Here is a 12,354-nt window from a genome sequence, read left to right on the forward strand (position 1 = left end):
TTTATCATGTAAGGTAACATATTCACAGGCTCTGGGGATTAGGATGTGGACATCTTTGGCGGGGGCCTACCCCCAAGCCTACCACAGCTCCCCACACCTCTGCGAAGATCTAAGTGAGTAGATGTAGTGGATCCCAAGTCAGCCTGGTCATGGTATGATTTCTGTGATTCCGGAAAGGCTTTTCTAAAACACTTCTCCCTACAGACACCTCCCTAACCTGCTGCCTTCTGAAATCCTCCTCTCGGGGAACAAAACATCTTCATCCACAGTGAGAACTCAGGCTTAGTTCAAGGCCTGAACATATTTCTTCACACTAAGGTGTAAATGATTGACAGCAAACTTTTCCTAAGAGTAAGTTCTGACGGGATGGAGGCACAGATAAGGGAAGATGGGGCCCAGTGATGGAGAGAGCGAAGGCACTTGGAAGTATGACCATAAAGTTTTAATCAAACAGAACAAAATGGCCACGATGCAGAACAGGTAGTGCTTGGAGAAGAGAAAGAAGATCATCTCCTTGGTGACATAGATGACATGTATGAAGATGAAGCAGTACAGGAACATGGAGAACTGGTTCTGGGGGAGCAGGAGGTCCTGGAGGCCTCCTGAGAACTGTGGGATAAAGAAGAGAGTAGAAGTGGCAAAACCAGGTTTGGGTACCAGGCGGACCTGGCTTCAATCCTGCCCCGTCCCTTCCTGAACGTAAGCTCGGGCAGGCTGTATTCCTCGCCTAAGGTGGGTGTAATCATGCCCCCTCACCAGATGATGAGGAGCAGAGTGAGACAAGAATGGAAATTCCAGGCAAGTTCACTGGCACAGAGGGGACTCATGAGTTTTCACTTCTGGAGCCTGGTCTTAGTCCTCCCGAGTCAGGCCGCCACCTTCCTTTCTCTGTACGCTCCATGCAGCCTCCAAGTCCCACATGTGGGCAGTCTCTCTCCTACTCTGAGATCCCCAGATCTGGACACCGGGTCTCGGGTATATTCTCTGGACAGTGTCTCTTGACACTCCTCCTTGTTTTCTGGATAGTGGCACAGTGAGAGGGGGTCCCTTGGGCACAAACGGCTGTGTCTGACTCTCTGGGTCCTGGCACATGTCACATAGCATCAGGCTGTGGTCCTTCAGCCCATGGTTTGGTCTCTCCTGCAGATAGGTAGTAAGAGACAGGTGATGGGGCCTCCCTAAACTCTCAGGGTTTTGTGCGTTGGGGGAAGGCAGCTTGAGCTATCTGGCTGATTCTGTCTGTGTGTTGCTCTTTTCCAGAATCTATATAATTAAGGTCAAACAGACCCCCATGTTAACTGTAGAAAGCATCAACCTATAAATAGAGTAAAAGCTGATATAACTATTATGATTTGTAGTTAAGAAGGCATCACCCATGGTTCATTCTTTAAAATATCTTTTCAACTCATGCCATATTTCTTGTAAGTAGGCAGATGGCAAGGACTGTGATGCCCTAAATTCACTAGAAACATATTCATAGAGATATTTTTCAATACAACTACCTCCCTACATACCCACCCAGAAAAAGAGAGGTGGGGAACTTAAAAATCAAGTCTACTCTCCAAGGAAATGCTTAGGAAGTAAAACACTTCAGTAAACTGCTGTTAAAGACTGGGGTTTTGAACACACTATTGTTGAACCAACTTCATAAAATGTGAGGGCAACCAAATAAAACTGAGTAGGGCAGGAAATGACTCCAGTGATGCCACCTCTAAAATGAATAGCAAGGAAGGCAGAAAACCAGAGGAAGAAACTCAGAGTTCTAGTGGGAGTGGATGGCTGGGCAGATCTTGTATTTCTCAGAATGGCTCTGGGCCCATGGATTTTCTGTCTCTGTTTGTGGTCTACATGCTAATGGCTGATATTTGTGATTTTGATAACAAACCATGCATATATGAACCTTTTAGACTTTTCAAAACACGTTCAATTGGTCTATTATTTTTAAAGCAGAAGACAGAGCACAGGTAGGTATATACACCAAGGATTTCCACCTCTTCCAGTGTATTTTGATAGAACCCTCCCCCTCACCTCCCTGACCACCTCCTCCAGCAAGGAAAAGATTTTCAAACTAAAAAAGCAGATATTCTGTGAGCAAGAAAAACAAAAGATAATTGTTAAGAAGCCAGCATGTGTTCATTGAGAACAAATAATGCAAAACCAACCTAATTTTCTTAAAAAAAAAAAATGGACCAGTCAATTGGGGAAATGCTATCGTGAAATATCTTAATTCTGGGAAACCATTTGACAATGTGTCTCAGTACAGTTTTCTGGACAAGGTAGAGAAATGTGAGCTGGAGGAAAAGTAACTCAAGGGTGCTGATTAATGGAACATTGCTAACCTGAGGGAGATCTTTTAGTGGTATTTGCTCTAGGTCATATCCTCCTCAACAATTATAGCAGTGACTTGGATAAAGCCAGAAGGCAAGTTTCTCAGAACTGAGGATGACTCAGAGCTGGGAAGCATAGCTAATACATTATATCCCGATAAAACGGAGGCGTGATGAACGTAAGTTGCTGCATTTGGGTCAAGAAAGTAATTGCATGAGTACATAAAGATGGTAATAGCTAATGCAGATTGAGTGCTTACCTCAAGGTGCCAGGCTCACTGAAAAGTGCCTTACATGCATTCTTTTATTTAATCCTCACAGCAGCCCTATGAGGTAGGTATTACCTTGTAGATGAGCAGACCGAGGCTCAAAGAGGATCAATCACTTGCCCAATGTCACACAATGTATATGTAGTAGAGCCAGGATTTTAACTGAGGACTGTCTGACTTTAAAGACCAGAGAGCGCTGCTTTAAACAATAACATCTTTCATTATTTAGTGCTTATTATGATGGCCCAGCCACTGTGCTAAGCACTTCCCATCCCATTTAATCACAAGCAGGCTTTCTTATCCCCATTTAGATTGGGGGAGAGTGGTTCATCTCTTGCCAAAAGATGTCTAGACGTTTTAGTTGACAGCAAGGCAATGTGATCCAATAGAACAAATGCAGCCCTGATCAGGGGAGGAGGGGATGGTTCTATCAAAATCCACTGGCCAGAAGGCAGTGCGGGTTCTGGGTCGAGTCCCAGGCATCCTATTTTAAGAGATGCAGAGAGGAGCGGAGAGGGGGTGGACATCCAGCCACAGAGGAAATGTTGAAGAGGTTTTCCTGAGGAGGAAAGCCATGGACAGGAGAGTGGACACGGTGGTTCAGGGGCCCGTCCTGGGGTCAAGGCTCCTTGAAGAGCTGGATCTCAGCTTAACATGGAAGCTCTAAAGCAGTGAGTGAGCGGGCTGCTTGCGGGATGCGGCTGCGAAGCAGGCAAGGTGAGCCCCCCGTGCAGGTTACGGATAGGCTCCGCTCCCCCCCAGATTCCCCGCACCCTTCGCCTCCCAGGCGCGGGACCTGTCACCGACCGGACGGGGCGTTGCCTGCTGCTGCAACTGCTGCATCGCCTCTTCGTGCCGCCGCTGGCGCTCATTCTCCTCGTGCAAGTACTTGAGCCGCGTGAGCTCGAACTCCATGCGCACCTTCTCCAGCTCCATCTCGGCGTTGCGCTCAGGCCCTGGGGTCCCCGCGGCAGCCACGGCTGGGGTCAGGGGCAGCTCTGCATGTTCGGGTCCGTCGCCCGCCTGGCCCTTGGTGCTGGTGGGGCCGGCCTTGGAGGACAGTGACTTAGGTGGCCCCGGGCAGCCTCCGTCCTCACAAGTTTCCATCTCCTCCAGGTAGTCGTAGGAGGAGTCTGGCTTCGGGGACTCTGCCTCCTGGGGCTGGGAAGAGGGAATTGAGGCGCCGGGGGAGTAAGCATGGGGCTGCCCGGTCCCCACCCCACCCCACTCCCGCAGCCCCAGGCACAATGCACTGGGGTGCTTGAAAGTGTTGTGAATTGTAAACATCTAGACTGAGTTCTTTCTGGAAACGTACACAGAGTCATCAGGATCTGAGAGTTAAGAAGGAGAAGGCAAACTGACACAGGAGAATGGTGCCCTAAAATTGCAAGTGGGAGCATTGGGGGGGGGGGGGGGTTGAGTAGAAGTCTGTCTTCCTGGTGATTTTCTACGCCACTGGAGGTAACTTCTCTCCCCTCCATCCCCACTCCCAACCGCAATGTATTTTGATACCAGTTAGATACCCAGTCCTCTGGGGGCTACAGAGGAAGGAAGAAACTCAGGGTCTGCACTGAGAGAACCTCAATATGTGGGGACCAACGATAGGGGTATGGAGAAACGTGGTCCCATCTGCAGGAGGGGGAAAGGGCCCCACGTGTAGAGGTAGATGGGGGATTCCAAAGCCAGCTTCAAGTGACTTAATCTTGTGAAGGGCTATGTGGTTTCTGGTTACAGCTGGGTGCCAGTGTGGGGATGGGGTGCATGTCACCTGCTCTTCTTAGCAGCTCCCTGGAATCTCATAGCACTCAGCTCCTAACTCATGGTATCCCCATTGTGCTCTTCCTCCCCCTGCTGGGACAGGCTGGGGCAGTGAGAAGAGGCTTCCTCCTTACCAAAGAAGCCCTTGACTTCCCTTCAGACATGGGGTCATCAGGCATCATCTTGGGGAAGCTTGGGCAGCTTTCTCCTGCCCCCCGGCCTTCCAGTGCCTCCTTGTCTTCTGTTGCCATCCCGAAAACCACAATACTGCCAGCTGCGGCCACAGGACATCTTTTGAGGCATTAGCATTTGGCCTCACATGATTCCACAGCCCAGCCACCATCACAATCCCCTGTCCTCATAATAACCCACATTCTACCAGTTGCTAGGGCCCCTTTGACAGAGGGTGTGACACCTTTGAGGTGCCCTTATTCAGAACTACAGGGTGGGTCCCTAGGGACTGCTTTCAAGACTAGAATTCCACCACTTGAAATCCAGAATTCCATCATTTCAAATCTAGTCCCTTGAGTTTCTCTTTTACTTGCAGACTGTATTGAGATAAGTCACAATTAGCTCCACAAACCCTATTATGGGCTGAATTACGTCCACACCCCACCCCCACATTCATATGTTGAAGCTCTAGCTCCCAGTACCTTAGAATGTGATTTTATTTTGAGATAGGGTCTTTACAGAGGTGGTTAAGTTACAATGAGGTCATTAGGGTGGGTCCTAATCCAATATGACTGATGTCCTTATAAGAAGAAATTTGGACACCGTCATGCACAGAAGGAGATGATGAGAAGATGGCCATCTAAAGACCAAGGTGAGAGGCCTTGTATTAGGATTCTCCAGAGAACCAATAGGAGTCCAACCTTATAAATTCAAATAGAACTGATAAAGAATTGGCTCATGTGATTCTGGAAGCTGAGAAGTGGCACGATCTGCTGTCTGCGAGTGGGAGACGCATGGAAGCTGGTGGTATAAATTCCAGACTGTGTCTGAAGGCCTAGCAACCAGGAGTGCTGCTGATAGAAGTGCCAGTCCAAGGCCGGGAGAAGACTGATATCTCCGCCCAGACAGTCAGGCAGAGAAAATCAGTTTAGCCTTTCTCCACCTTTTTGTTCCATTCAGGCCCTCAAAGGATGAGATGATGCCCATCCACACTGGATAGGGCGATCTGCTCTATTCAAATGCTAAGCTCTTTGGGTATCCCAGGGCCTGGTTAAGTGGACACAGCAAATTCACCATCCAAGGCCTGGAAGAGGTCCTTTCCTCTCAGCCTTCAGATGTAACCATCCATGCCGACACCTTGATCTTGGACATCTAGTCTCCAGAACCATAAGAAAATAAACTGTCGTTTAAGCCACCCAATCTATAGTACTTTGCTATGGCAGCCCTAGCAGACTGATACAACCTCAATTATTCATACAAAGGATTGAGTGGGACCAGTAAAGAGATTGGGGGCTGGGGAATATACTTTGTTGTTTTCAGTTTTGTGGGAATGACAAAAACACATTTTTGGTAGTTGGAGCAGGGTTGCACATGGAAAGAGAAAAGGCTGCACTTGAATTCTAGCTTTGCTACTGTCTCTGGCTGTGTGTCCAATAGAAAGTTATTTTTCCTGTCTGATGCTTGGTGTACTCATTTGTAAATGGGGACAAGGATCTGGCCACTTCCCTGCATTGTAGCACTGATGTGAAATTAAGATAGTGTCTTTGCCCGGTACCTGCCTATAAAGGGGCTAAGTAAGTGAAACCATCATCATCATTATTACAAGGGGCTTTGTCACGAGAGAGGAGAAACTGCTCAAGATCTACCTTCTTACAAATCTTTTTTTTTTTGCCACATCATGTGGCTTGTGGGATCTCAGTTCCCTGACCAGGGATTGAACCCAGGCCGCGGCAGTGAAGGCCTAGAATCCTAACCACTAGACCACCAAGGAACCCCTCTTGCAAATCTTTAACTTTGGCTTATCTTTAAAGCCAAAGCCCTCTTGTTAAATCTTTAACGTGGCTTTCTTCTCCCAGAATTATGATGGCGACCATGGGAACTATCTCACAGTTGTTGTGTAAGATGTTGATCCTGCCTCAAGCACTAGGAGTAGGATTCCCAGATAAATATATATATATATATATATATATATATATATATATATATAGGTCCCCCGTTAAATCTGAATTTTAGAGAAATAATTTTTAGTATAAATAGGTTCTAAAAATTGCATGGGACACATACTAAAAAATTCTTCGTTGTTTGTCTGAAATTCAAATTTAACTGGGGATCCTGTATTTTTCATTTGCTAAATCTGATGATCTTAACTAGGAGAGACCTGCCCAGAGAAACAATTCTATATGACCAAATAATGAGCTGCTATTAAAAATCACCAAGTACTAAAATGTATAATAAGTGGTAGGGGAAGTTGTATCAGCTGTATATCAAACAACCATAAAATCTCAGTGACATACAACAACAAACATTTATTTAGCTCAGACATCTAAGAGTTGACTGATCTAGGCTGGGCTCATCTAGGGGGCTTGGCCAAGGCAGCTTCGTTTCATGGGTCCCTCTTCCTTTTCTTGAGGACAGTGGGCTAGCCTTGGCATGCTCTTTTCATAGCAATGGAAGAAGCACAAGAGATCTTGGAATTGGCACACTATCACTTCCATCTTATGCTATTGGCTTTGGCTTTGGCCAAAGTCAAAGCCAACGGATGGGGAAATGTACTCCATCCTTTCAGTGGGAAGAACTGTGAAGACACAGGGTAAAAAGTGTGGATATGGGGCAGTAAGAAGACCTGGGACCCATAAAGCAATCTAGTATTGTAGTCAAGAAGGTTGGTGCTGCTCTGGTTGGAGCAGCTGGGGAAGGTTTGGTGGAAGAGGTGACATGAAGGGCAGGTGGGATTTGGGTGAGAGGGAAGGATCCGCATGAGCAGAGTCTTGACTGATAATTATTATCCATTTGTCTCTCCGTTTCTGCTCTTCCCTTCTCCACCCTGCCCTTTCCCTAGGAAGTTGACCTCCATGAAACTGCATTAATTTATTAAGCAAAGCAGTATATTCCAAGCAAACAAGATGGACTCTCACTTCCCCTGTCCTAAGGTAAGATCTGCACACACCTGTCCTTTAGGGGATGCTGCAGGAAGCTGGGGAAATAGTTTTAATGAGCCTTGGGTTGGTTTGGCACTCGTGTAACGCTTAAAAGAATCTCCCCTCCTCCACTGAGCGCAGGGAAAGGAGGCTACAGTAAAGTGACTTGAGGGAGCAAGGGAGACAGGATCACAGGGGAGCCCACGGGGACTGTGCTGCATCCAGCAGCCAGAGCTGGTGCACCTTCACATGCTTTGTCCTTGCTACTTGGCTGGCTCTGGTGTTTCTGCTTCTCTGTGTCCTCTCACTTTAACCAACATCCTTTCTCACTTTTTTCCCTACCTCACAGCTTTAATGTATGTGAGGTTTCTGCTTCCTCCCAATTTCAGGCTATTCTCACTTGAGCTTCTAATCCCCCTTCACAGCCCTGACTGCATGGCCTCTCTCTGTCATGTTTGTTTCAACCACTGTAGTCACTCATGATTTCCTAGTTGACTTTTCCAAGGGCAGGAATCAGAGTGACCTGCTTTGTCTCTCTGTGGGCAGAGCTTCTCATTCTAGCCACCGGGCAGCCTGTGGATTGGGAAGGTGCCCAGCGTGGTTCAGTGGGTGGTGGAGAAGTGGAGGGAGGGGGAGGCAGGGACATACAGTACAGTGTGCAGCAGCCTCGCGTGGTTCCACAGCAGGAGCTGTGGGTGGGGGTCAGCGTCCCTTAGAAGGGCCATTGGGTGCAGCAGGCACCATGTTGAAAGTTGACAGGCAGATTCAGAGAGCAACATGCAAATTATAGGTCTGGCAAATAACCAGCTTGTGTATTAGTATGGCACTCACCAACTTTTTTGTCCATTATCTCATTTGATTCTCAGAATGCCCTATGAGGCAATTTAAAGCAGGTATAATTATTGCTTCCTGACAAGCAAGGAACCTGAGTCACATAGAGAGATGAAGTGATTCGTGTCTGAGTGCAAAGGACATTAGTGATCGAGCTAGGACTGGAATGCAGGTTTCCCGTCTCCTTCCCTGATGTTTTTTTTAATAGGCCTTAGGATGGGCTTTGGGGCTCCCACTCGAAGAGGTAAGATGATTTTCTACCTCAAAAAAAGCAAAGAAGGGTGCACATAGATGTTTATTACAGCATTGTTTATAATAGCAACGGGTAGGAAAAAAGTTAAATTTCCACCAGCAGGGATCTGGTGGTGCTGTATGCATATAAAGAATACTATGCAGATTTTTAAAAGACTAAGACTAGATAAAAAAAAAGAATAAGGTAGATAAATCAGCACAAATGTGGAATGCCCTCCAAGGTATATTATTCAGTGGAAAAGCAAAAGCAGTGCTCTCATATGTATTGAAAATAGGAAAATATATTATACTGGTATATGCCTAGAATATGCTGGGAAAGACACATGAGAAACTGGTTCCTGATGGCTGTCTCTGAGGTGGGAGAGTGGAGAGATTGGGGTTTGGGGGTAGGACAGAGACATTGTTAACTGTTTAGCATTTTTGTACTCTTTTACTTAAAAAAAAAAAAACAATGTGCATATATTATGTTTTCAATTACATTTTTTAAAAAGTCTGGAAGAGAGAGGTTTGCTCAGCATAGGTGAAGGAAGCTTAGGCTGTACAATTTGTTTTAACGGAAGACAGGTAGGTATCTCTAAGCCACTGGGTTATGACCCAACCTACATGTCATCCCCCACCTCTATGCCCCCGCTCCAGTCTGGGGTTGTCTCTATTTCCATTGGGGACAGTTGTCTTCCTGCCAAAATGTCCCCTTCCCTTCCTGGCTGCCTCAGCTGCAGACTGCTATGACTCTGAGACACTTCAGCTCAGGTGTGCTGGAGCATTTAGAGGATTCTAACAGTAACACCAACAATAGCTTAAAATTATTGGGTACTAATCATGTGCCAGGGATTGGGAATTCCTCATGGATTATTTTATATAATTTTTTTAGAGCAACCATGCAAGGTAGGTACTGTGATTGTCTCTATCTTCCTAGAAGTAGTAACTGAGTCCCAGAAAGGCTAATTGCCTCCCCATAGTGACACAGTTAGGATCAGGTGAAGCCAGACTTAAGTAGCAATGTCCCTGTATTAAATCCCTTCCTGCTGAAAATACTGAGAGTGCTTTCTGTTTCACTGACTGAACCCTGGCTGATACCGTGGGCATTCAAGAGGAAGAGCTGACCTAAATGCCCAGAGGATTTATCGGGGGAATCTGACTGAGGAGGGAGCAAGGAGCTGCTTGCGGACAGTCCCTCCAGGGCGTATGCAGGGATGTGTGTGAAGACATGTATGGTCGGGCCACTTAAGATGGCTGTTCTCTTGCTCTCTGTATGTCTCCTGCTCGACCAGTCCCTGCTTCACCTGCACCCTACTCACCTGACCATCCAAACCTCTTAATCATAGAACTTGACCAGTAACGGCCTACGTGTTTGCCCCCTGCCCCAGCTAGTGACTGTTCTAATCCTGAGTCCAGAATGGCTCCACCTGCTAGTTTATTAAAGAGAGATGTCTGCCCTCATGATGGCCCAAAGGGGCTGTGAGGGACGTGCCCCAGCAGCTGGTTTCCCTGGTAACTGATGAGCCAATGTGACATCAATTCCCCCGATAAATGGTAGCCTCCCTGGCTTTAGGCATGTAAGATCCCCTGTCCAACAAAACATTGATAGCTCTGTCACTGTTCCCAGGCTCTTTGTTCTCAAGACTGGGCCGTAACAAGGCTTGCAGGCATGTGGCGTGCAGCCCAACAGCATGTGTATCAGCGTTGTACCAGTCAGGGCCTAATCAGGAGACAGAAACCACACAGTCATTCCAACAGGGGAAGTAATAGAATACAAAGAATTATTAGGCAGAGACAGGGGATTGGCTATGTAAGGGTAAAGAGAACTCTAAATAATACAGGGATGAATGTGGGAGAGGCTGAGATTCGGGTCTCACTGGGGAGGGTGTGGCTGGAGCCACTGAGCCTTATAAAAGTCCACTGAGGTCAAGGTCAAGCAGGAAACTGTCCACTGGGGTGCCAAAAAAATCTCACCTGGAAGCTGCCTAGAAGTTGGTGTTACACTTGCCAGGAAGTTATTGGAGAATCTTAGCTGGGAAACTTGTTGGGACAAGCTGCCCCCAAGGTGCCCCTGAGACTCTCTGGAGATGAGTACCACTACATGTGCCCGCCCAGCATTGTGAGAGGAAGGAAAAAGGAAAGGGCACCAGACCCAGGAAGAGAAGCCCCTTCTTCCTTTGATGTCTCTCCAGCGCCCTCTACTGACAAAGCTTAGCATCATGGGCAGGCAAGAGAAAGGCTTATAGGGCTTTGCTTCAGTATCAGAGACTGGGCGATTAAGGATGGATTTACAGCTGAGAGGCAATAAAATGATAACTGACACAGCGTGTACATACTAGGAATTCAGTTCCCTCTCAACACACCTGCCTCAGTGCCCTGGGGGGAAGGTCCTGCCTTTTGAGACGTTCACCCAAAATGCTATTTCACAAGCCCCTTCCAGGTTCATGACCCTGAGCTAGGTACTGAGGGGAAGACCAACGATCAGCATATGCACTTCATTCCTTTGTGGAGTATGTGATCTAGCTGGAAAGAGACTGCTTCTGGATGCTCCCTAGGTACACCCTAGCTCGCCGGCTTTCCTGACTTCTTGCTGGCAGTTTTCTCAGCCTACAAAACGCTCTCTCCTTTATCTCCACCTAGGAAAATCCCTCCAGCCTTCCAGGCCCATTCCAGCTACTACCACCTGTGAAACTGTGTGCCTTGTGTCTCTCTGGCCGCCTTGTGTTAAAGGACCTGGTGCTTGTTTCCTCCTCGCCCTAGAGCAGCGACTGAACGAAGGCAAGGAAGGCATGCTGCCTTGCTCACAGCAGGGGTCAGTAAAGGGTCAGTGTAGTCAATGGACCTGGTCAGCCTGTGGCTCCCTTCCGGCTAGTGAGTGTGACATAGGCAGGCAGACCAGAGGGTCAAGGAGCTACACCTTCTCCTCTTTGTCCTTATACCCTCCAAGCAGGACCAGAGGTCTCACTTCTTGACCACGTTCCTTGTTTGATCCCTCTACTCCGATGTGAGTGAATTAGCAGCAGATGAATTCCTACAAAGTTGGGTATATATTAAAGGCTTGTAAGTGTGTGGGTAGGAAACGTGCTATTTAAAGGAATTTTGCACATCATTTCACAAAGCTGCTTTCCCCCAATTAATAACTTCTAAATTTTCTAAATCCAGTGGCCATTTATATACTGGGCCTATTAAAACAAAGGCCACCTGTGGTGACGCCTGAATACAGGCGCCCTTATGCTGTAACCAGGTGGGAGCTCCTGATGGGAGAACTACTCCAATGAAGAGCTGGCATAACGCTGAAATTCTGGACTTCTATCATTCAGAGCTGGGAGGGGTACAGAGACCCTCTAGCCTGGGCTTCAGGGGCTGTCAGTAACAACTTCTGAATAACTTATCTGGGGTTAGAGGAGGGGCCCAGTGGAGTGCAGTGGAAAGTGTTCTGCCCCAAGGATCGGGTCCTGAGGTCTTGGGTCAAGCTCTGCCGTTGCGTTGAACTTGGCAAGTCATTGAAACCCTCTGGGGTGCAGCTTCTGGGGCCATGAAACTTACCCTGCTTCATACTGGCCTGTTATCCTTGTTCCCACCTTACAACAGGTGGGCATGGAGCCAGGTGGTACATGTGCCCTGAGCTGGCCTTCTAGAATGTGCTGAATGAGGTACGGAAGTTCTCCCCTATGACAATGCTGAAGTCGCCCTCAAAAAATCCTCCTTGAATGTTTCTTCTGACGCTCTTTTTTTCATTTCATGTAAGCTAACATAAAAGAAACTTATTCCCTTAAAGAACTTCACTCTCCATCCTTCCCTCCGCAGCTACAACAGGAGGGTGACCTGAACTCAGTGAAGCAATGTTGG

The 12,354-nt window shown here is 47.4% G+C and overlaps 1 protein-coding gene across 1 annotated transcript; it reads right to left on the reverse strand.

The window, feature by feature from the left end:
* Positions 1-345: 345 nt before the first annotated feature.
* Positions 346-4,652, reverse strand: TMEM247 (transmembrane protein 247). Its single transcript, XM_057743389.1, has 3 exons — positions 4,489-4,652; positions 3,404-3,757; positions 346-609 (listed from the first exon to the last, which is right to left on the reverse strand). Exons 1-3 carry the CDS (start codon positions 4,603-4,605, stop codon positions 346-348), a joined length of 735 nt encoding a protein of 244 aa, XP_057599372.1. The 5' UTR covers positions 4,606-4,652.
* Between the last annotated feature and the right edge of the window lie 7,702 nt (positions 4,653-12,354).

Source organism: Hippopotamus amphibius, chromosome 7 (genome assembly GCF_030028045.1).
Source record: "Hippopotamus amphibius kiboko isolate mHipAmp2 chromosome 7, mHipAmp2.hap2, whole genome shotgun sequence".
NCBI lineage: Eukaryota > Metazoa > Chordata > Mammalia > Artiodactyla > Hippopotamidae > Hippopotamus > Hippopotamus amphibius.

What these genes read in the sequence shown, in the direction of transcription:
- TMEM247 (XM_057743389.1), bottom strand. Translation starts at nt 4,605, where the DNA reads ATGGCAACAGAAGACAAGGAGGCACTGGAAGGCCGGGGGGCAGGAGAA. An exon ending in GGAAGTCAAGGGCTTCTTTG is followed by an intron (nt 3,758 to 4,488) that starts GTAAGGAGGAAG and finishes CCCTCTTCCCAG; the next exon opens with CCCCAGGAGGCAGAGTCCCC. An exon ending in AGCAGGCAACGCCCCGTCCG is followed by an intron (nt 610 to 3,403) that starts GTCGGTGACAGG and finishes TTTATCCCACAG; the next exon opens with TTCTCAGGAGGCCTCCAGGA.